The 25757-nt window shown below is 34.2% G+C and overlaps 1 protein-coding gene across 6 annotated transcripts in view; it reads left to right on the forward strand.

The window, feature by feature from the left end:
* The window catches only part of ACBD6 (acyl-CoA binding domain containing 6), a 150011-nt gene that overhangs the window by 28561 nt on the left and 95693 nt on the right, over positions 1-25757 (forward strand). For all 6 annotated transcript variants that reach the window (XR_013758010.1, XR_013758011.1, XR_013758012.1 and 3 more), the window contains exon 4: positions 18700-18782. Coding sequence is in view for 2 of the 6 variants with exons in the window: in XM_079105950.1 (XP_078962076.1) it covers positions 18700-18782 (83 nt within the window). In the remaining 4 variants the exon portion in view is untranslated. The remainder of the gene's footprint in view (positions 1-18699; positions 18783-25757) is intronic.

Genomic DNA, 25757 nt, shown 5'->3' on the forward strand with positions numbered 1-25757 from the left:
GAGTCAGAGGCTGTTGGCTGAGCTCGAGGAACTAGCACAGTGCTGTACCCTTAGTGACATGTCACTGGGCAGTAGTCTTCCAGAGCATGGTCTTCTCACCATTTTAAACAGCCTGCCCACATGGCCTTGTTTTGGGGGGCCAGCTTCTCCAGGACCTCCCTCTGACTAGACTCCTGAAGGCTTTGACTCCAGCCACTCCAGGTTCCGAGATGGAAGGCATTGTGGCTGAAGCTTCAGTCTCAGTGTCTCACTGCCTAGCAGGATTAGGTACAGGCCCAAAAGTTCAGGAGGACAACTTTGACTAAAGAGAAGGCAAGAGACAGGAAAGAATTGTCAGGCAATTGCTTTTCCCTGCTTTCCTTTCTTGCTGGTTCCAGGGTAGAGTGGTCTGTATCCTGACTGGAAAACATCCCGAGTCCAAGGTCAGTAGAGCCAGCTCTGCCAGTAGTACTATCTTTTATCTGTTTTTTCCTCCTTTTGGGCCTCACCTCCTTTTCATTCCCATCCTTTCTATTGTGATATTTCACTTCCCAACAATTTGTGAGCTTGGAAAATTTGCCTCAAGTTCTGTTTCATAGGGTATCTAGGCCAAAAAGCTAACAATCCCACTTCTGAGACTATTCTATAAAAATATCTGCACACTCTAGAACTGGATATGTGGTTGTGGATGTACACTACAGCATTGTTTACATTACTAAAAATTAGAAACAATCAATAGGAAGATGGTTAAATAATAATATATAATGTAATACTATCTAGCAATAAAAAGAGTGATATGAAAAGTTATCTGTGATATATCAAGATAAAGTGCAGGTACAGTATGTTTAGCATGATCCCATTTTGAGAAATGAAGCCCCCAGACACACCAGGTATGTTTGTGCCCACACATGGTCACAGACATAATATTGAAAGAAATGATGTGGGATTGAGGAAGTAGCAATGAAAGGCAAAGATTTTTACTTTTTACTGTATATACTTTTTATAAGATAATTTTTTTCACATTGAACATCTGATAAAACGGTAGAAAAATAATTACTACTTAAATGTATACACACTGGGATAATTATTGAAAATGGAGAACCAGATGCTTTTAAAATATAGAAAATATTTGAAAGTGCTTAGTTTGTTCAAAATTAATCTTTGGGGATTTTGTAGAAGCTGAATTTATAACTATTATTTTTGTATAGACAAAAATATAACTCACATTTGTACACGTACAAATGTGAGTTTACCTAAGTTCTTTGTATATATTATGTATTGGTAACGACTCTGAGGTAGATGCTGTTATTATTACTGCTTTACAGATGAGGAACTCAAGGCCTCAAAAACTTCAAGAAAATAAAGTAACCACACCTGATGTCGTATACATTTAATAATGATGGTTAGAAAATTAATGCAGTTCTTCTTGATTCCAGAGCCTAAGTTTCTAACCATACTGCCTCCAATTAATTTAATCCATGAGACCTGCTTATTAGAGCCTATGTATGAGCTGATTGTAAAGCTGCCTGCCTACTCCACAACATACCTAGCCAAGTTTTAGTGTGTTTGGTTGGTAGTCTTTTTTTTTTTTCCTAAAGAGGAAATAGCCTTTATTTTTTTCTGATTATTAAAATAATGTTTGTGTGTTTGGGTGCTAGGGATTGAACCTGGGCCTCACACGTGCTAAGCATGCATCCTACCACTGAGCTACACCCCCAGATCCAAAAAATATGCTTCGTACAGAAACTTTCTGATAGCATAAAGGAGTTTCTAGATGAAAATAAGAGTGATCTTAAACCATTGTTAACATTTTGGTGTTGGTGTTTTGAAAAATTTCTCATTATATATATATACATATAAATAGTTATAATTTTATTTTTCTTCCAAATGTGATCATACTAAGATGATTTTTTTAAAAATCTGCTTTATTCTGCAGTTATCATTTTTCTATGTCAGTGTGCATATATGATTTCTAATAATTGCATAGTATTCTGTTGTATGGATGAATCCTATTTAATTTAGCCAATATTCTCTTTGGGACATTTGCCTACTTTACATTTTCCCTCACATAGGCAATGCTGATAAATATCTTTCTTCTTATATTTTTGCACACTTATCTAATTATTTCTTCAGGTTGGATTCCAGGTAGTCAGTAGCCAAATATTTTAGTTTTGGTTATTGATTTATTCATCAAGCAGTGCACTATTTGTCTAGGAAGATATACAGTCTCATGTTTTCTGTTAGTCACTTGTGATTTTTCATTAGTGGTTAATAATTATTGAATACTAGCAATGGACATTGAGCACCCACTGTGAACATGGTACTATACAGAACTTTCCTGTGGATCAATCTGTGGCTACAAACTGTGAACCAGAATTGATTCATAGTAAACGGTGGAGAAAAATGTATGAGAATATTACTCTGTAGAATTTGGGAGAAAAAGAGTGAAACTTAACTTTAAAACTATATAGTTTATACTTTTCCTTTAGATGATATTTATCTCCTTGTAATTCACAGTTGACATCGCTCTTCTCTAGACAAGATTAAGAAAGTGTATCTGTCTGGGTCTCTACTGTATTATTCACAATTAGGGGTCAGTAGCCATCAGTTGTTACTGAATAAATAGGGAAATACATACCTAAAATGAAGTATGGTGCCTGTTTCAAAGATGGTTTGTAGAACCATAGTAAGCCAGCAGTTTGAATGTAAGTTATGATGTTGCTAAAAATAGTGTTTTCAAACTATATAGGGAAAACCCACATTCTCCACTTATTTAATAAACTATAATATTTTATATGTTTATACCATTTCATAAAGCAAGATGGTAAGCATCATTCCATTTCTTTACTGTGCAGCCTAATTATAAACACAGGGTCAGACCTCTGTACCATGAGGCAACAGTCCAATAAATCAGTATTACAAATGATATGCCCCAAAGGAGTATTTACTGGTTACTTTAGCCAACTTACAAATGAATAGCTTAAGACCACAAGTAATTAGATGGGGTCAGGAGTGAAGAATACCTATAAAATGAATGGGAAGTTTCTTCCTATTATTTGAGGGCTGTTACCTCTTTTATGCTGATTTGTGTGCTAACTTATCGTTGGTAGTCTCTGTATGTGTTTCAACTTTGACCTTTCAATACTAAAACCTAAATAATCTTGATTATAACTACTAGGAAACAAAAATGAATCACTTAGACGCAGCAGATTTTCTGGACAAATTAGGAACTATTTTTTAAGTTTTTGGCATCCATGAACTATTTAATGGGCATTTTGTGCATAGGTGAAGAATTAGAGGTAAATTTTAATAAAGATTAATTTAATTATTTTAATAATAAAACAAAATATTTAAAAATTTTAAATACACCTAAGATACAGCATTAAGTTTTTCCCCAAGTCAGGAAAACTATCAGGTGTTGGCAGTGTTAAGTTCTTAATGAAAAAGCATTATGAACAAACTGCCAAATCAAACACAAATAGTAAGTATCTCGTAAATATTTTATAGAAATATGATCATAAATGGCCTATAGCCCTCTCATACACTATATTTACATTTCAATTTTTGGTTTATTGCTTAAAAATTAAATATAATTAGAATAAATAACATGCTAAAATTTCATCTTACATTTTGGATTAAAGCTTACTAAATTAAACCTTTACCCCCATATAGTATCTTAAATAAACATACGCACTTTACCAGCTTTAAATATTTTCTTAGGGTCATGAGTGTTCGATTTCTCCTTTGTCCCCAGTACTGCAGAAAAAGTATTTCAAATTTGATATATAAATACAAGTAGATTGTGTTAGCCCTTTCCCTGTGTAAATATCCCCAGTAGAATGCAGAATAAGAATTTAATGATTTTGTAAAAATTTATGATTTTAATTTTTCCTGTTCCCCATGAAGCTTGAAAGCTTTTATTTATTTATTTATTTATTTTGATTCATTGTACACAAATGGGGTACAACTGTTGTTTCTCTGGTTGTACATGAAGTAGAGTCGCACCATTTTGTAATATTACATGTACATAGGGTAATAATGTTTGTCTCAGAAACTTGACATTACATATATATTGGGAGATGATAGAATGCCAAATTCTTTTTACTGTCTGTGTTATATTTAAACTAACACGAATGTGTGAGAACACTTATCAAAATGTACTAACAGCTATTAGTTTACCTACTGCCTGGTAAACCATGTGTAAAGACCTTTATATTGGAAATAGAACAGCCACAAAGAAGCAGTCATCTTCTCTTTTGCCTACACCATCAGGACATTCATTAGCTATTTGTGAACAGTGAGTGCTAATTTAAGCTGGGTCTCCTTAGCTAAGCCAAAATTGAATGTTTCAGTCTCTGGTTTTATGAACTGCATGGCAGTGATACCTTTAACAAATTGTGCAGCTACAACTAGAGGGAAAGACAAAACAGTAAGTTGTAGTTCTGGAGAAAGCACAAAAAAATTTAAATTAGTAACTATGGTTTTTAAATTTAAAATGTTAAGGTGGGTTAGAGCCAATTAATGAAGTATTGGAGATTTCACTCAAATAACTGGAATAGTTTAAGCTCTGTGTTAGACTAGCAGGTTACCATAAAGTGAACTTATCACTTTCAGTAACATATAGTACTGAGATCTTGAAAAATGTCATTACTTTTGTTAGAACTTTAAGTTCTTATAAAACTTATAATAAAACATTCTATTAAGACTTTGAATCTATATGTTCTTTAAGAATTTATTGCATTGTTAAGTGTGACTGTATTGTGTACAATGAAGATTCAGAATATGTGGTCTTCGTAAGGAAGTTTAAGAGGAAGATGGCAAAAATCAGTCTTATACCCAACCTATTAGAAACCATTAACTTAAATCTGTAAGTTTTTAATTCTTACTTTCAAGACCCTCTGTAATCTGTATTTTTCTCCTCAACATTATGAATCCAGATTTTCCTATCTAACTTTATATACTGCAAATTTAGCTTCTGCTTGGCATGCTGCCTCATTGTTCTTCATTACTTCTCACATCAGTGAATTTGTCATGTGTGTGTTGACTCATGCTCTTTCGTGAGATGCTTTCCTTACTGTTTCTACCTATGTTTTTGTTTGTTTATTAATTCTCTGGTTTACTCTATGAAGCCTCTAGCCTATAAATACTAGCATACTAGCATTTAGTATTTATGGTATACAATTTACTATTTGATCTTTTTTTTTTTTTTTTTTTTTTTTTTTTTTGCAGTACTGGGGATCGAACTCAGGGCCTTAGGGCCTTGTGCTCAGGAGGCAAGCACTCTACCAGCTGAGCTATCTCCCCAGCCCAACTATTTGATCTTAATTTGTCTTATATTGTTTCTTTTCTGTTTTTTGTGGCAACATATCCTAAATTCCTTTGATAGTGGTATCTTGATTAATGTGCCTTTCAGTGATGAGCTCAGTACTTAAGACACTAAGTACTTAAAAGTACTTTCTGTGTTGAACTGAGTTGAAGTGTAATAAGTTAGAGATATTTATTAACATAAATTATGCTTCATAATAAGGTGTGTCTTTTCTGAATGTGATTTTAACAAGTATGAATATTTTTCATTTTCTTTTTGAAATATTGCAGTTGCTGAATTATATTTATTGATTGAAGGGCTGTTTTGAACCATGCTGTAGATATATGAAACTAAAGTTATATTAGCAACAGTGGTAAAATGTTTATAATAGTGTTATGGTAGACTTTTAGTGGAATTATGAATTTATTGTCTTTGCCTGTGTATTGTTACATTTTATTATATGAGAGTTCTGTTTCATTTAATTTTGCCTCCCTCAAAAGAAGCCTTTTGTTCTGATTAGTCCTAGCTTCTTATTTGCCTTAAATGATTGTATTTTTCTCTGCCTCCTGGTTGTAAGTTTCCTTAGCACTAGATCCAATTATTGAAGTCTTTTAAGCATTAATTAACAGGGAAAGGAAGGTGGGCCAGTTATCTGGTGGCCAGTGAGCTAGCAATCTCTGATCCTTCTACTGGGATAAGATGAGGTGGAGTAAAAGAGAAACCTTTCTATTTTTTAGGACTGCAGGTGATGGTGAGAAAATGTATGTTACTCTTTGACATAAACTAGTGGCAGTTCAGTCCAGAATGGTTTGGACTACCAGAGTAAACAGATTGACTGTGTATGAGAACTGTATATAGAATAGCATAGGTGTGGCCCTCTCTACTTGTCAAAGGAATCCACCTTCACTAGGTGGTTGAACCCCTGAAGGTTCAGATTTTCTGTCAGGATGAATTTCTGTCCCCACCTTTGGTCATGGATCTCTTGCCCCTTGTGTGCTTTCCTTTCAGGTACTTCCATGATTTCTGCCATTCTGGTTTTAGTTATTGAGCTGCTCTCCTGTGGTAGCTGTACTGGGGACAGGGGGCTGTGGATACATGTTTAACCTGATCTCTTCATGGGTACTTTTAGTAAAAGTTCCTTGTTTCTGCTGTCTTACTGGTATTTCTAGTTTTCCAAGGTTCTTTATCCAATACAATATCTGAATACTGAGTAAGCTTTTGTTAGAGGGTGATGTTATAAAATATAATTTATTTGGACTCTGGTTGAAGATCAACATTTAGTCACACTCATTGTATCAGTCTTTCTGCTATTCTTCATATTTAATTGGAAGGTGAAAATGTTTAGAATTGCATACTAGTGTTCTAATTTCATACTTTATCAGTCTTTCATCAAAGGAATATTCTGTATGCCTGCTGTGCTTATAACCAGTGTGTTCACACTCTCCATGTGCTTTCCTAGGGTGGAGTTCATGAACAACTGTATCTTATTTAAAGGTTTGCTGTGGATTCTCTTCAAACTGACTCGCAGTAGAAAATACTGGAGTAATTACTGCACATACAGTAATGGTCTTCTAATAGCCAGCCTTGCATGTTATTGCTGCCGTCTAGTACAATTACTGTCTGCCTAAGTTTCTTTCCCTGGGGCAGTTGTGCCAGGCCTCATACAGAGTTAGAAATGACAAGGGAGTTCTGAAATTTTTGAAGATTTTGCTTACAAACTTGTCTATTTTGAACATTCAAAAATATAAAATTGCATTGCCTTTTTCTGTAAAACTGACCTGAATAAATCTATCAGTAATAAGATGATAACAAAAAGATTTGCAGATTCATTGATTATAATTATATTTATGAAGAATTATGAATATATTTCCTTTGTGGATTTGTACCATAATGGTTACAGTTCAGGAAATGTAATTCTAAGTTTGTGTTACTTTCTTTTTTATTAAATATATATATATGTACATATGTGTATGTGTATATATATATATTTAAATCCCTGTATAATCTAGAATTAATTTCATTTTGTAGTTATAGTGATAGGAAAAGATCTTCCTCTAGTGACTCTAGATTGAAGATTACCCATTACAGTAATGCCTACTTTATTCCATACCTGTTAAATAAATTATAATCATCCTTTATTTAACAAAGGGATATATATTCTGAGAAATGCATCATTAGGTGATTTTGTCATTGTGTGAACACCATGAAGTGTACTTACACAAACTAAGACAGCTGTGATATCACTAGTTGATGTCATCTTGCAGTCCAGTCAGGCCAGGTAAGGTATAGATTGTATATGCCTTCACCTGTTAAATTTGAACTTCATATTCTTTTGGGTGGCTTTTTAAATTAAGACACATTATAGTTCCCTTCTCATACAATTCACCCATTTAAGTGTGCAGTTGATTGATTTTTAGCATCTTCCCCAAATTGTACAACCATTGTCACAGTCCATTTTATAACATTCTCAAAAAGCAACTCCATACCTTGACTCTTAGTTTCAATTTCTTCATTTACCCGTCCTAAGCAAACACTTAGGTACTTACTGTTTGAGCACATCAGCCTATTTTAGATGGTTCAAGTAAAACAGTACAATATGTAGTCTTTTGTGACAGTCTTCTTTCATTAGTATGTTTTCAGAGTTCTTCCATGATAATATCTTGTACCAGTACTTTATTCCTTTTTATAGCTGAATAATCTGTTATATGGACATACCACATTTTATTTACCCATTCATCTTTTGTGGGACAATTGAGTTGTTTCCACCTTTTGACTCTTTTGAATAATGCTGCTACAAATATTTATCTGTAAGTTTTTGTGTGGATATATGCCTGCATTTCTTTTGTGGTGCTGGAGATTGAACCCAGAGCCTCCTGCTTGCAAGGCAAGCACTGTACCGACTGAGCTATATTCCCAGCCCCGACATATGCCTACATTTATAATGAGCATATACCTAGGAGGGAGTTGCTAGGTCAGATACTGATTATAATCCCCAAAAATACAATCCCAAACACCATAATACTAAATGTTGAAATTTTGAAAGACTGAAATTCAAAATCCCTAATAATCACATTCTAGGAAATTATAATCCTCAAAGATGTTGAAATCCTGAAAGCCCAATCCTGGACACTGCAATTCCCCTTGAAAATTAGTCTGTATAAGAGGGATTTTGGATAATGGAGAAGGTATGAGTGTGTTTTCAGTTAAGTAAGATAGCTGCCAAATTTTGCCTCTTCATACACAATGCTATGCTTGCCTTCAAATACACCCTTTATCAGAGAATAAAAAGAATTCAGTAAGCTTAGTGACCTTCTGAACCAAAGACACTCTAATACAGAGGTTCCTTCAGTGTTATAAAACACAAACTTTCTTAAAACAAAGAGATTTGACTGTCAAAGAGGATAAACTTACATATTTACCACTAAATCTAACAGAAAAATTAGTGCATTTTCACCATAGCCAACAGATGGAACGTTTTGAAACTGTCCTGACTGTTTTTTAGACAAGTATATACAACTCATGCCCTGGTTGGATCCTGAAATTCTAGAATTTATCTGCTTTTGTATGTATTAATGACTTGAAAAAGTGAAGCTCTTTATAAATCTCTTTGGAGATTTGGTGGACCTTTGCAGAAGATTTCAGTGGGATCCCCAAACCATGACATGTTTGGAATTAGATGTGAACAGACTTTTCAAAATGAATTTCAGGGTATTACCAATAAAGTTTTGTTTGTTTTTTTTTTTCCATTCAGCCCAACATACATGGTAGAAAATTGATATGAGTAGATCAGCGACACAATATGCCAATAACAAAAAATTTTGTTTAAAAATGCTTCATATTTCTGCATTGGCATTCCTTCTACTCATGTAATTCCAGAACTTTTAATGAATTAAACCTGCATTTGTCTGAAGAACCAGCAGTTACTAGTTGGTTAAAAAATAATTATGTACATAGTAGGATAAAAAGACACTAAGCATGTTACTCTTTGATCACTAGATGGTATTGTTTCTGCCAAATGTATGGTCTGTAAATGTGTGCAGGTGGAACTGAATTCCTCACACCCAAAAGAACACAGAATCGTGGTACAGAAAAGGAGATGGCACAAGTTAATAGGGAACAATTATGTTGGTATACTTTAAATCATAAAATAACTTGAAAAAAAAGCAGCACTATGCAGAAAATGAATGTGACCATATTCTTTGAAGACAGCCATACCCTAAAAGGGGCACTGAGTGGGGTGGGGAGAGGGTTGGTGGGGGTACAAAGGGGTAGAGGGAGCTGTTCATTATAACGAAAACTTTAAAATGCAATTAGTGATTGTCACAATCGGTGACTCTTATGGATAACCTCCACACAATTGCCCATAATCTATTGCTATAATATACTTTTTTGTATGCTGAATTTTGTTTTCAGTTTGTTTGGTTTGGTTTTTAGTTTTCCCCCTTCGTTCTAAATTGTCAGGTTTTTTTTTTTTTTTTGATAAACTAAAATTTAACTTTATTCTTATAAATTTAATAAAAATAGACTAGGCATAAACCAAAAAGAAGAAAAAAAAAGAAGCGCTGAGTTTGATACCTAGCACTCCCTACCCCAGATACCTGGGATTGAACTCAGTACCTCATGCATGCTAGGCAAGTAGCTCTACCACTGAACCACATCCCCAGCCCTTGCTATTTTGTTTTTAGGGAGGTGTAGTAGGAAAGGGAACAAATTAGGAAAATATTCTAAGACCATCCCAAAGTAGCTAGGTTATATAATGTTAAGATAGAAATGACAAAATTATTATCCCACTTAATCTACAAGTGGAAAAAAGGGAATCTGAATTTTATTCTATTTAGCATAAGAATTTTTACATTAAATATATAGTGATTTGTTTTTCAGAAAGTGATATTGGCAACTTTTGTAATAAATAATTTTCCATTGTACAATGATTACAAAAGCTCAAATGCAACTAAGCAGCTATGCTATAGCTCAGTAAGTACCATTAAAATGTTTGGGCTAGTGTACATTTCAGTTTGATATAGAACTACATTTTGGGTTTTAGAAAGGTAACAATAATTGTATTTTGGCTTTTAGTCTAGATATCAGCATTATTTTTTGCAATTTGCTATGCTGTGTATTTCATCTTTACTTCATTTCCAATATTGGAAATATGAACTATGTATGTATTTTAGAGTTCTAACACATTTTATGCTTTTTTTTTCTTTGAAATTTGACCTTGCCTAATTGTTACCAGCATGTTGACCTTGTGCGTAAGAATTGTGTATATACATAAAAACATTAGAACTTCCTCAGTAAATGAAGAGATGTCTTTTTTGTGCATTGTGCTTATGAACCAGAATTGCCCAATATGCAACTCTTTTGTGGTGGTAACCCATTACAAGTCATCTAAAGACTTAGGATGCCCATGAGACTATTTCATATGACAGCAGTTATAAAGCTAGGTGCACATGATGACTGTCCACAGTCATATGTATTTATACCTTTCATATTTGGACCTATTTCTTTATAAATATGGTTCACCTGCTGAAAACTTATACCTGTGTGACTGTTGTTAGCATACCTGAGTTTGCTTGCAAAAATATGTATGTTATTATTGACTATTGTGTAAAGTGGCATATGGAATGCTCTGCTATGTTTTTTATGCTTCTCAAACAAATTCCTTTCAAAAACGTAAATGTCTTTTAAAGGGTTTTTAAATTACTTTTCCAGAATTATATTTTTAGATATTGATCTTCTGCAGTTTCAACATTTATTATTATGACATTTGGAATTGTCTTTCAAAAATATAACCACAAACCAGTAAATCTTGGTTTAACTTTTGGGGAACTATCAGATTGTTTTCCAAAATGGCTGTGACACTTTACAGTCCCATCAACAGTGTATTAGGGTCCAGATTTCTCTACATCCTTGCTAATACTTGTTATTTTCTCTTTTTGATTATAGCTATCCTATTGGGTCTGAAGAGGTATCTTTTTGTGGCTTGGATTTGCATTTCCTTCATGACTAATAATATTGAGCATCTTTTCAAGGGTTTATTGGCCATTTATATATGTCTTTTTAATTTTAAAAAATTGTATTTCTTCTTTAATTGTAAGGCTATAATATATTGTTAGAAAGAATTTTAGTGGTTGTCTAGACTGATTTTTTCTGTCTACAGATTATTTCAGCATACCATCTTCTGTTGAAAAACTCCTAATGATGGAAAATTTACTATTTGTGAAGAGTGGCAGAGTTATTAAACAACTCCAGTTGTTAGAAGATTCTTTTTATATTAGGCCCAAATCTCTTTCACTGTATTGTTGTTATTATTATTAGTTTTTTTTTCTATTTTGTTATATTTTTTGCTTTTTAGACCCATATAAAGTAAATCTTTAAAGAGTCTTTCGTGTGTATTTTTTAATATAAATTTTTTTTAGTTGTAGGTGGACACGATATCTTTATTTTTATGTGGTGCTGAGGATTGAAACCAGGGCCTCATGCATGCTAGGCGAGCACACTACCACTGAGCCATAACCCCAGCCCCTTTCACATGTCTTAAGAGAGCTTTTAAGCCTCCTCTTCTTCAGGCCAGAGATCCCCAATTTCTAAAACTGTTCTCTGCCCTCATTGCTATCAGGTCCCACTGCTGTTCCAGTCATTCTCATGTGAACAAGTGTCAGTCTCTTGATTCCACTTTTACAGGACCATTGGAATTGAGAAGACTATTATTGAGACACTGTGGAAATGTAGGAGAAAACTTTTCTCTTGAATACTACGTATTCTGAATAGTACGTATACTGATGTGGCTTAAAACTACCTTAACACTTTTGGCAGCCACATTATAAATTTAATTCTTTAATTTTCAGTGGTTTAAAATCCCTTTTTTTTTACATATTCTTTTATTCAGTGTCTCTTCTGTGCTAAATTCAGTTCTTTATGTGAACCCATATTCTATTTTATTTAATTCAACATATTATTCCAATGTTAACATTTTCTTTTCATCTCAAATTTGTCATCTAATGTGTGAGTTACCTTTCATTGACCCTATCATCAAGAAATTTGATGAGTGTGTTTTGTATTGCATAATCGACCACTAAAAAAATATATATGTATAATATATATATTTTTTAAAAATTTTTAGGTGGTGATAGACCTTTATTTTATTCATTTATTTACATGTGGTGCTGAGAATTGAACCCAGTGCCTCACACATGCTAGACAAGTGCTCTACCACTGAGCCACAACCCCAGCCCCACAAATATATATTTTTTAAAGAAGTAATAACAAAGCTAGATGTTATATTTAAAGAGCTGTTGGTTAGGACTGGGGCTGTAGCTCAGTGGCAGAGTGCTTGCATAGCATGTGTGAGACACTGGATGCAATCCTTAGTGTAGTATAAAAATAAACAAAAAAAAGAACTGTTGGTCAATAAGATAACATTCCATTTGTGAATTTTCTGATGACATTAATATTACCCTCTAAATATGAATTCATATAAATTTGATCTAATCAAGTCTTGCTTTTTGACAGATGCTACTTTTTTTTTTCTGTTTTGGGGGGCACAGTAATGGGAATGAACCCAGGGCTTTGTACATGCTAGGTAAGCGCCCTACTGCTGAAGTACATGCCTAGTCCTTTATATTTTTTATTTTGAAACAAAGTCTCACTAAGTTGCCCAAACTGACCTTGAATTTGCAATCCTCTTGCCTCAGTCTCCTAAGTACCTTGGATTACAAACATGCACCACCATGCCTGGGGATATACACTTTTGCTGGTGGGACCATATCAAATTTTGAACTTTGAATCAAGAAGTGTGACATGTTGCTCCATTCTGTATCCAAGTAGTTTGTTTGTACATTTAGTTGTTTTTGCAAGTACATTGGAGAAATGAGGTTTTGAGACTTGCTTTGAAAAGTTAGGATTCCACAATATGGGAACCTATTAAAATACTGAGATAGTATTCAAAAAACTTTGGTAAGCCACAAATTACATGTTCATTAAACTTGTCTTGCCTTTTCAGGCTCGCTACCTATCTTGCATGAAATTGTGCATTCTAGTAAGATAGTTGGATAAAGGCAAAAGTAATAGAAAAAAGATTAGTTTAGCAATACTAATCTATTCCCTTAGTATTTCCATTCTCATTTTTAATGCATTTCATCACAAAATTTGTGTGGTATTTGGAATTCTGGAAAGGTGGTAGTAGCTATAGCATAGGTTTTTCAAAGTCCCAAGTGTTTTCTTATCAGAATAACTAGGATAGCATAACCAAAAGTTCCTAGTTGATATCTGTAACACAACAAATTGATAAGAGACAACAGAGACAGACCACCAACAGTGATGACTGCTGACAAGCCACATGATTTATGTGGCATTGCTGTTTTTCCAGGAGGAAGAAGGAAAGAGTAGAAAACTTCTTGTCCTGAGAATGACAGAAACCTAAAATAGCCAACAGATAAGGCTTATAGGGGTTTTTGCATTCTTTAATTCATGGAGAGTAAAAAGGGCTCATAGTTAGGTTCTGTAGAACTGTCTGTGCTCTGTGCTTCCAAAATTGCCTAATCAGCCAAAGCTCTTTTCTAATACAAAGAAAGCCTAACATTGAGAGCAGTCCACTGGGAGTTTAATAAAAATCAAGTAGGACATTGAAGGATAATAAACATGAAAAGAAGAATCAAATTGAAGAATCAAATAAAATTGGTGGTGTGTTACATTTAATTGGCTGTATTCTTTCTTAGCTTTCCAGAAAATAATGGTGCTTCTTATAATTGTTGATGTCCCATCCCCCCATCAAAACATCTGTTTTACTGACACTCTTGCTTTAGAGAAATGGCCATATTTTGGCTAATAATTCTTATTATGTTAGCTAAAGTATGTAATAATGTTCAATTTTTGCCTCTATTCTTTAAATATGATATTTAAAATCCATAAATCCATCATATGAGGTAGGTCCTTTTATTCACATTTCTGCAAATGAAAGTAAGATTGGTTAATTGACTTGTACAAAAGTCCTACAGTTAAACCTTTACACAAATCAAACAACCAAACCAATAAAAAAAAAAAGAATCTGAGAAAGCACACAGAAGCAAGAAACCTCTTTACATATAGTAGCCTGATGATCTTTGGAACATGAACTTTCACAGAAAGGGAAGAAAGTTTCATAAAGATTTTCAATCTTAACCTGAAACTAAGGTGGAGTCTGAATCAGGTGATAAGGATTTAGCCAACAACTATGGTTTCCTCTTTGAGTAAAGGATCATTCCAGTGTCTCAAATGATACAACCTGAGGCACTAGAAGAACTGGCAAATTTTATCCTGCTGGCTGTCAAATTGGCATCTCTTTGTTTAACCGCTAATGCACCATAAAAATAACTTAATGGATTTTGAGTAGAGAGAAATGGAAGAAATCTGTAAGTCTCCATGAGAGACATTTCATCACAGAATGGAAATCAAGAGGGTAAAGTAACCCCAAAAGTTTACTCCCTCTGATAATGAAGTGTATGGAAAAGAAAACTAACGCATCTTTGGGAGCTTTATTCTGAATTCACTCTGACAATGGCAGATATTTTTGAAATAGTGTCTGTGCCTAAATAATAATCTTTTTATCCCCCAAAATGTTGTTACGTATTCTAACATATAAGAGAGCCTAACCCTACAACGAATGAATGTATTTAGAATATAATAAAATTGTGGTGTCAAATTTTTCCCCAAAGATTTTTTAAATTTTATTTTTGAAATTTTTTTATAGACTGCATTTTGATTCATTGTACACAAATGGAGTACATCATTTCTTTTCTATGGTTGTGCATGTTGTAGATTCATATCATTTGTGTATACATACATGTACATAGGGTAATGATGTCTGTCTCATTAAAGATTTTAATTAAATTACTCTGTTTCTTATGTATACAGGTATTCATCCTATCTTTATGAATGAGAAAATGAAGATAACAATTATGCAATTGTCAGTTAATGGTTTAAGCATATGGAATAGTATGCTCGCATTAAAATTAATCTTTGTGATGTCTCTGCTCCTGAACGTGGTAGAGTAATAGGGAAAAGATTTACCCTTTTGCCTAAAACAAGAAGAAAGCCAGATACATGACTGCAGTGACTGAATGAAACCATAATTTTTGGACATTGCATTGCAAGCAATGTAAAATTATGAGAGAAGGGAAGCAAGCTAATTTCTGTAGGAGCCAAAGCGGATTGCCTAGAAGCATTTTTTCCAAGCTATTGTGCATGGAGGGGAACTCAGAAATGCCTGGCAGTCTCCCTGATTTGAGCTAGAATTTGTAGGGCCAAATACCAAAGGTTGTTCCTGTACAGAGAGTTCCAGAGATCTATTTATGATCCCTTTGGCTGAATACTATTCTCTGTGTTTATAAAAGGAAGACTAACAGGCTGGGGAAAAGAAACACAAGAAAGCAGTAGATTCCACACTTCCTGGAGCTGATGTAGGCCTGAGCATATTTTGCTTCCACAAGTCAGAGTGCAAAATATATATATATGACATATGGTAGAGGCCTCAGAAGGTTTCACTTCAATAGTGGGGCTAAATTAAGTCCTACACTAAAGACTGCTCTTCTACCTTAACAAAGCTTCAAAATGAGTCTCCAAAGGATCAGACTGATTCCAAGGAACTTATGCCAAAATAAAGATCAATATAATTTAAAGGAACACAGAAAAATTCAGAAAACATTGTCTTTTAAGCAGGCAAAAAAAAAAAAAAATAAGGACAGGAAAATATGACACAGGAGAAAAACTTATTCATAAGTGCAGATGCCAAATAGAAAAGAAGATGGAAGATGAAATAACAAAGACATGAAGATATTATAAATACATTCTGTATGTTCTAGAAAGTAGGTGAGAACATGAGCAAAATATAGAGAATGGAAGATTAAGAAAAAAGTTGAAAATTTTGGAGATGGAAAAATACATCATCTGAAGTGAAAAATATATGAGAAAATTAACAACAGCATTTTGGCCTTGCTTAGGAGATCAGTGAACTTGAAGTGAAACTAATCGAAATGAAGTCCAAAGCATAAAAAGACTAAAGAAATGAAGAAAATCCAGTGAGCCATGGCAGAGTATCAAGCAGTGTAGCATACATTTGGAATCCCAGAAAGACAGAGGAGAAAATAAATAATAATGAATAATACCTGAAATTCTAAACATTTGCAGAAAACTTTAAACCAAAAATTTTGAACCTTGAAACTTTGCTATTTTGGGCCAGAAAATTCAGTGCTATGGAGGGCTATTCTTTGCATAATAGTTCCTTTTCACTAGATGCCAATAGCACTGCCTAGTTATGACAACCCAAAACTACCCTGGATATTGCCAAATATCCCAGGGTGGGGAGGGTGGCAGCGATGCTGGAGGGTTGGTGGGAGAGGACAAAAAGTAGCCCTTGCTGAGAATCACTGCTAAAATTCCACGGGCCCAAGAAACTGAACCACAAGCATAAGAAACAAACATACCAACACTCATCGTTGTTGTCGTCGTCGTCGTCGTCGTCGTCGTCATCATCATCATCATCATCATCATCATCATCATCATCATCATATTGGTGAAAACCAGTGAAAAAGAGAAAAGCTTAAAAGCAGCCAGACAAAAAACATGAGAGAGAGGGAAAAAAGTGGAACTACAACAGATTTCTTTACAGAAGTCTGAAGTCAGGAGGAAAAGAATACCTCAGTGTTATTCTATACCCAGTTAAGATGGCATTCAAAAATGAAGGTGAAATTTGTTTAATGTGATAATGAGCATTTATGAAAAACTCAGGGTGGCATCACACTCCATGGCGAAAGATTGAAACCTTTCCACCTAAGATCAACAATAAGACATGAGTGGGGTTCACCACTGAACCCCAACACTGTACTGTTAATTCTAGCTAGGAAAAGAAAGAGCATCCAAATTAGAAAGGCAAAAGTAAAAATATCTGCTCACAGATGGTGTGATCCTATGTATGGAAAATTCAAAGAATTCACAAACAACTAGAGTTAATGACTAATTTAGCAAAGTTGCAAGATATAAGGACAACATGCACAAATTATTTTGTTTTTATACACCAGCAGTGGACTCTCCAGTAATAGAAATGAAGATAAATATTTCCATTTACAGTGACATACAAAAGAATAAAATACTCAAAAATAATTTTAACCAAGGAGGTGAAAGATTTTATAGTGAAAACTATATTGCTAACAAAAACCTTAAATAAGTGGAAATAAATACTGTATTCATGACTTAGGAGATTTAATTTTGTCAAGATGGCAGTTAAGTCCAAATCAATTTATGGATTCAGTGCTATCAAAATCTACCCTTCTTTTTTTTTCCTTTTTGCAGAAGTGGAAATTCAACTAATCTTCATATGAAATTACAGAGGGCCCCAAATAGCCAAAATAGTATTGGGAAAAAGAAAAAAAAAAAAAAAGGTCAGAGGCTTCAAAGCCGTAGTTAAATAGTGTGGAACTGGCATGAGGGTACACATATAGACCAATGGAATAGAATTGAGAGTTCAGAAATATACACTCAGTAAGGGTGGTGACAGAACCATTCATTGGGGAAAGAATAATCTCTTTAACAATGTTGGGACAGTTGTATATACACATGTAAAAGAATGAAGGTGCATTCCTATCATATAACATATACAAAAATTAGCTCAAAATGGATCATCAGCCTAACAAAAGTTACAACTATAAAAATCTTTGAGGAAATCATAGGAGTAGATCTTAATAACCTGGATTTGACCATGGCTTTTTAGATATGACTATATAAGCTCAAGCAACAAAAGAAAAGGTTGACAAGATTATATCAGTATTAAAAACTTTTGTGCTTCAGTGCCCATTGTGATAGTAAAGAAGGCCAGGGTTGCTAATCATGGGAACATGGATTGAACATCTGATTTTAGAAAATGTTTATTTTCTCTTTCTTTAAATGTTTGAACCTCTTTTCCTCTTTTGTCTACCTTCTCTATTTTTTTCTTTTTACATAAAAATATTTTCTTGTATTTCTTTATGATTAAATTTGAAATTTTACTATAGTTTAGTTCTTGTTTGAAAACTTTAATTTTATAAATCTAGACATGATTTTCCTGATCTCATTCATGTCTGGTATTTATATTTTATTTTCACACTTTCACACAAACATCCATGTTTTTCAACATTGAACATCATCCCGCAGTCACCTAGGGGATTGCTTAGGTGACTCCAAAAGGTGGAACTGCAGTGACCTTAGATAACCAGTGGGTACCCATTCTGCTACTGGCCTGAGAATTCTGTTCCCTTTTTGGTACCACCTCAAAATTGTTACTATGACTTGAAGAGATGGTTAAGAATAGAAGTTTTGGTATTTCTTTAAGTAATGTTTTATAACTGGCTTAAATATACATTGCTTTAATCCATATGCCTTTTTTCCATTTTTTCCCCCTCCCACAGATACCAGAGAAGAAAGGAAAAGAGGCACATAGTGGTTTTGGCGGACCAGTTGTTAGTTCTCTATATCATGAAGAAACCATCAGGTAATTTCTCTTGTGATCTTTGAAAATAGGAATATACATATGTGTGGGTGTATGTGTGGCTAAGTGCTTATGTGTGTGTGTTTTCAAGATTTTTTTAAATCTTGAAATCTATTTGTAAAGTACTTTTTTCTTAACATAAATCTGATTTGGTATTATCTCTAGTGGAATAACAAATGGCAGGAAAGAATTCTGTAGTGTATAATCTTTAAAATCAATAAATGTCTGAACTAGTGCCAAAGTGTCTGAACAAGTGAAAATATAATCACTTATCACTTATCATCAGGGTCTGAGTCAGTGCCTTTCCCACCTGGTTGGTAAAGCAGGGTTTTGTGTCTCAGATAAGCTAAACTGTGGATTTTTGTTGTTAATTTTCCTCAAAATACTATTTCTTTTAAAGGTTTTAATTCTAATAATTTACTGTAATTCTAATTAAATAATTCTAGTTGAAATTCATTTTAATTTGATTTCCTCCAAAAGTTGTTCTGGAGTATAAAAGGATGTGGCCACTACGGAAAACAGTGTGAAAACATAAAAAAGAGAATTGCCATATAATCCAGCAAATCCACTTCTGGGTCTGTATCCAAAGGAATTGAAAATAGAATCTCAAAGTCGTCTTTGTACCCCTATATTCATAGCAGCACTATTTACTGTAGTCAAGAAGTGCATACAACCAGTGTCCAATGACAGACAAAATTTAAAACAAAATTTACTACATACATAAAGTGGAGTATCATCCAGCCTTAAAAAGGAAGGAAATTTTGACACATGCTACAATAGGAACCTTTAGACAGTATACTAAGGAAAATAAGCCAGTCAAAAAGAGACGAATACTGTATACTTAAATGAATTATCTAAAGTAGTAAAATTTGCAGAAACAGAAAGTAGAAGAGTGGTTTCCACGAGCTGGAGGGAGTGGGTAATGGGGAGTTGTTTAATGGGTCAGTTTCAGTTTTGCAAGATAGAAAAATTTTAGAGGTTGCACAACAATATGAATATATTTCATATTATAGAGCACTTAGTAATGGTTAAGATGGTAAATTTTGTTATATGTTGTTTTTACCACAATTAAACTTTTAAAAATATTATGTTATTTAAAAAAGCTCTTATGTATAGAATTTCTTGAATAAATTTTTTTCAGCACTGTGTATGTAAATCACAAAGGATTCTATTCCTTTCTATTCTATTCCTTTAGAAGACACATTCTTCTAAGATTGTTACTTTTCAAACTAAACAACAACAAAGGAATTCTTAATGCTACCATTACTCTTTATAAGTTATCCAAATGTTGCTTTACTTATTCATTAACATGAAATAAATGTTTCAAGTGGAAAACTGACTTCACCTAAATTTATTGAAGGGAAATACCTATTTTCATAGAATGAAGGGGGAATTATACCAAAAATGCATGCTCCCTGCTTGCAGAAAGGATGTTACTGACATTATCTCACATGAAGAAGCAGCAGTATGAACTCTCAAGTAGCACTGCAAGAGAGAAGTTACTGGTACCTTTATAAATCAGAAGCTTGGAACGTTCATGGTTTTCAGTTATCGGACAGGCAGTTAATGCACGGGGACCTGTCTTGACTCTTACTTGCACAGCAAGCACATCCTTTTTATTTAGACTAAATGCTTATTTAGGGTGAGATGGTGGAGGCTGATGGAGATTTGAGGGGGGAATAAATTCACCCTTTAGCACTTCTACTGACCCAGAATGTATTTGCTAATCCTGGTCCCTGTGATGGACTCTGAGAACTCTGAGGAGCCCATGAAAGACTGAAGGAAGCATATTTTTTAAATCATTTTCAGAGTTTAACTCTTCCCTCAATCTTTATATACCCAGAAAGTGTTTGGGACTTGTTAATTTGCATATTCTGTCTTTAGATTCTTCTAAAAAATGGCATCTTAGAATCTTAACCTACTAATCAAAGTTTGTTCAAATCTAGCTATGTAAGAGTCATTTTTCTAGGTAATAGAAGTAGTCATTTCTTCTGTTTTCCTATAGTCTTTTGCTTATACTTTGGTTATAGCTTTATTACATTATACCACACTGAGTTACGATTTTTACAAAAATTAATCCTATTAGTTTTTAAGGGTGAGGATCATGCTTTATTCATCTCTGTGTTCCACTACCTGAGGAAAGTCCCAGAACTTAATAAGTGCCCTGAACTTGGGAGGTGTGCATAGATGCTTTCCTCAAGGAGTTGAACAATGAGCAGCTCTTGCTTAGGCAGAGTTAGCCTGGTGGACGTGTCACAAGACAGAGTGCTGCTGGCTTGTTTTCGTGTAGTATACCTGTCCTCAGTTCCTTTCCTGCACAGTCCAAAACATTTACATAACTAGGAAAGAAAGGCTGTTCCTTGACATTCCGTTATAAAAAAAAAAAAAATCACTAAGCTTAATTTCCTAACAATATCAATCACTTATCCCTAATAATAATGATCTTATTTTTTGTTTTGTTTTCTTTTTGTCGTGCTGGGGATTGAACCCAGGGCCTTGTGCTTGCAAGGCAAGCACTCTACCAACTGAACTATATCCCCAGCGTGATCTTTATTTTTTGTGTGCTAATTTTCTTAAGGGCTCCCAGACTCCATTGTTTCCAAAATGATCTGTCAAGTACTATTTCTTTTGAAATGTTCAGTGACATGACTGATCACAGTAGCTCTGCATAACATGAAGTGTTTCAGAGATACTTCATTTGAAGTGAGAATAGAAATCTGAGTGAGAGTAATCCCAAGATAAAACTATATTGAAAGGGTTAATCTTACCCTCATTCCTCAACCACTTCTAAATAAGTGACTGTTAAGATTTAATTCAGTATTTAGATTCAGCATTTGGAATCTTGACCACGAAAAACAATGAGGACAAACAGCTTATTTTCATAAAGTAGAGATTTTAATTCAACTCAACACACATTTACTGTGAATCTGCAGTGAAATAAAGTAATGTGGATATTGTGCTTCTCAGCTTCTTTTAATCATTATGTTCTTAGTAGTTTGGGCATTTTCATGTAGGTCTGTTTAATAAAGATTAATTAATCTAGTGAAATACGAACTTATGCTACAGGCAAACTGGTTAGACGTGGCTTCGCTTCATTAAATCATCTAGGTATTAGTCTTATGATATCTTCTAAATCCTTATATTCTGGAGCATACTAAGATATGAAACAGTAGGAAACAAGTGTGAGAAAAGCCTTTTAACTATTGCAAACAGTAATGTTAATACAGTAGATCAGAAATTACAATTAATCATGTTCTTATATTGGTTGAATTCATTTTATAGTGTAATGAAATTTCATTATAACAAATTAGATCATAATAAAAATTCTTCTATGTTGTAATGTTATGTTCAGCTGAAGTGAAAGCCAACACAATAGGTTTTAAAGTTTTAGAAACATCAAATGGTAAACTTGTAAGGAAAAAACTTTTCCTGTAGAACCATTGTTTTTTAAAAGGATATAAATCAATGCATTTTGAAGATCTATTTTGGATAACTTAATATACCAACTCCAAATTGTTTTCTCATTTGACAAGGTCAGAAAAATTAGTATCTAATAAATCCATTTGTTTAGGTTTAGGTTCCATTGACCTGGCAGCTTTCCTGGTTAATATGCAGTGTAGATGATGAGTTAAGGGTCCGGTTGAGTTTTAATGTAAACTGGGGCCAGTTCTGAGCTTGCTTCTTGATGTTTTGCTTCCAATGTTTGTTTCCACTCTTTCAGAAAAAATGACAGTGTGATGTCACAGATACAGAATTCTATATTAACATCCAGAGGCCTGACGCTGATTTCTCATCCTGAAGCTAGTTAATTGTCCTGTAGTATAATAGAAGGGGGGTACAGTGTTGAGTCTAATTAAGGACAAAAAATTATGGAGCCAGATCACCAGCATTCGAATGCTGGTTTTGCCACTCATTAACTGAGACCTTAGCAAGTTATGTTATCTCTAAAATGGGGATAATAATAGTATTGCTTCATATGGTACTTATGTGGGTTGTATGAATGCATTCTAGAACAATATCTTGCACAAAATAAGCTGCTGTGTAACTATAAGCTTTTATTAGTATCGTTAGTCAGCATAGGGAGTCCCACAGAGGAGACCAAGAACTGATGTTAGGAACTGAAATTACAAGTCTATCTGGTTTTCAAACGAAATTTTTGCTTTTGCAAAAGAAAATGGAAAGCAAGGAAGGGAAAGCCTATGCTATTAGATCTGTTTTGAACTGTAGAAACTGGTATAATAAATCTTATGCCGGGTGTGGTAGTGGCATATGCCTGTAATCCCAGTAACTCGGGAAGCTGATACAGGAGGACTGTGAGTTTAAAGCCAACCTCAGCAACTGAGTAAGGCCCTAAGCAAAGTGGTGAGACCCAGTCTCTGAAGTAAAATCTAAAGAAGGGCTTGGATGTGGCTTAGTGTTTAAGCACTCCTGGATTCAGTCTCTGGTATCAAAAACAAACAAACATAACTCACAATTACCTTTTCTTTTGAGATCAGCTGTGGCTCATTTATAATTGCAGGTGGCAGAGAAAGCACTATAAAAATAAGAATAAGGTTTTGCAAAGAGTTAAGTGATTCAGCAATATATATATTGACACACCGTAAGAAACCACTTTGGCCAGGCAATGTGACACATGCCTGTAATCCCAGCAATTTGGGGGGCTGAGGCAGGAGGATCACAAGTTCAAAACCAGCCTCAGTAACTTATCAAGACCCTAAGCAACTTATTGACACTGTTGTCTCAAAATAAAAAGAACTGCGGATGTGGCTCAGTGGTTAAGCCCCTGGGTTCAATTTTTGGTTCCAGAAAATAAGAAAGATATTTTGGGTAAATTGTATACTTAGATTTGATCTAGACATTGGCATATACACTGAGTTATTAGGGCAAGAATTAAAAATACAATAAATGAAGAGCATATAATACCCACCTGCCATGGAATAAGATTTGGTCTTTCCTGTAGTATTTTGTAGTTTGATACCTTGTAATCTATCAGAATTTTATTAATTCCACTTACACAGGCAGCCATCTGGACCTTTTCTAAGCAAGACCCGACTAGTATACAACTGAAATGATTGATGGGCTCTGGAATTGATTAGTTGCTCTGTGAGACAAATGAAGTGTTTTGGCAGAAAATACCAGAGGTCACTGCTTGTGGTCAGACACAAAAGCCTGTAGAATTTCAAAGAGATGCTTTCATCATTGACTTATAAAGTTTCATTTTTTAAATAATAATTGATTTTGGAAATATTTTTAAAATCTTTCCATTGGTTAGTCTCATCATGAAGAATGTAAGTATAAAAAACTAGAAGTGATTGGTTTTTTTTATGCTTTAATTTTATATTCTTGGTTAAAATATAAGCTAGAATGACAGTAGCTAAAAACTTGTTTTATACATAAATTGTACTCTAAAATTTTCCTGAAAGAGGTGTGAGTAGATAAAAACTGTAATATATATGGTTTTATTGTAACTTATAAAATCAGATGTTATAGTATTCTGCTTAAACGATTTAAGCTTGTTAAACAGAAAACTTTTAAAAATTTTGTTAGCTATAGGTGGACACTGTACCTTTATTTTGTTTATTTTTATATAGTGTTGAGGATAGAACCCAGTACCTCATATGTGCTAGGCAAGTGCCCTACCACTGAGCTACAACCCCAGCCCCCAGAAAACTGGTTTTAACAAATGTATTTAAAGACTGAAGCTTCAAGAATGTGTGTTAGGACTGGAAGTGTAGCTTAGAGGTAGAGTGCTTGCTGTGAAACTGTGGGTTCCATCCCCAGCACTGTAAAAAAAGAAAGAATATGTGTTAACCATATTTTGGTTTCAAAAACTGAGTATTTGGTTTTTTTTTTTTTTTTTTTTTTTTTTTTTTTTTTTTTGCTTTAAACAGGTTAAGTTGTTATGGGACACCACTGTTCCAGTGACACCACTGTCCTTAGCACTAAGAGCATCCCTCCATCTGTTTGGTTGGTGGTAATATAATCGTTCCCTATTTCACTGTGTTGCCTCTGATCAACATTGTGTTAACACTTTGGTGATAGGTGATAAATTGGATGACATATGTCTTGTTACATTCTGGTTATTCTTTGAGGACTACACAAGTGTGTATAGGCAAGTGGGCAACTCCCCCTCTAGGATCTGACTGCTCAAAATGAACTTGAGTTATGGATTTATTCAGCCTGTAAAACCTCAGCTGGCATAAATAATTGAGAAAGCAAAGGTTTGTCTGTGATGCATACCTCTGGGACTTATGGCTCCTTTCCTCCTCTCTACCTCCCTTTCTTATGAAAATGATCCCAGTTGCACTTCTAGATAATAACACACCAAGCAATTAAAAGCCATGGGTGGCTGGAGAGAGGAAAAAAGGTTTAGTTAATGAGCTTTTCCTCTTCCATTGCCCATGAGAGCCTCAGGAATGACAAGGCGATTAAAGCAAAGAGATAATTATAGATTATGTGAAAATGGGTCCCTTGGGACAAGCAGGTCTTGACATAAACAGTAACTGTTGTAAGAGTCTCCTGGCTCTCAGATTCACCCTTTTCTAATGTGCTTCATTTAGCTTCTGTGTGCTCAGTGTCATGGTGCCAACCAAGCATACAGGCAAATCCACCTGTTTGCAGATCAACAGCCCTTTCTGAACTAGGGATTATTCATCAACTAAAACCATCATCCACTCTTCTTACTCCTTTTTTCTTCTCTTCCTTTTCCCTACATTTTCTCTTTCTTCTCTGTTCCTTCCAGGTTTTCCTACTGTCCTATGTCTTCATCTATATACAGTACCTGTGAAGAGCTAGGCACTTGGACTTGTTCACAAAGTGTGTGTGTACATATAAAGGTACATGTAGTTATGAGGCTGCTAAATCTATTGCAATAATAAGAGGCAGTTTTACAAATAATATGGACAAGGCTCCTTGCCCTCCCATCTCATATTGATTTTCCTTTTACCTTTTGTTTACTTTTCTCAACTCACATTGGCT

Source organism: Sciurus vulgaris (genome assembly GCF_902686455.1).
Source record: "Sciurus vulgaris genome assembly, chromosome: 12".
NCBI classification, from domain to species: domain Eukaryota; kingdom Metazoa; phylum Chordata; class Mammalia; order Rodentia; family Sciuridae; genus Sciurus; species Sciurus vulgaris.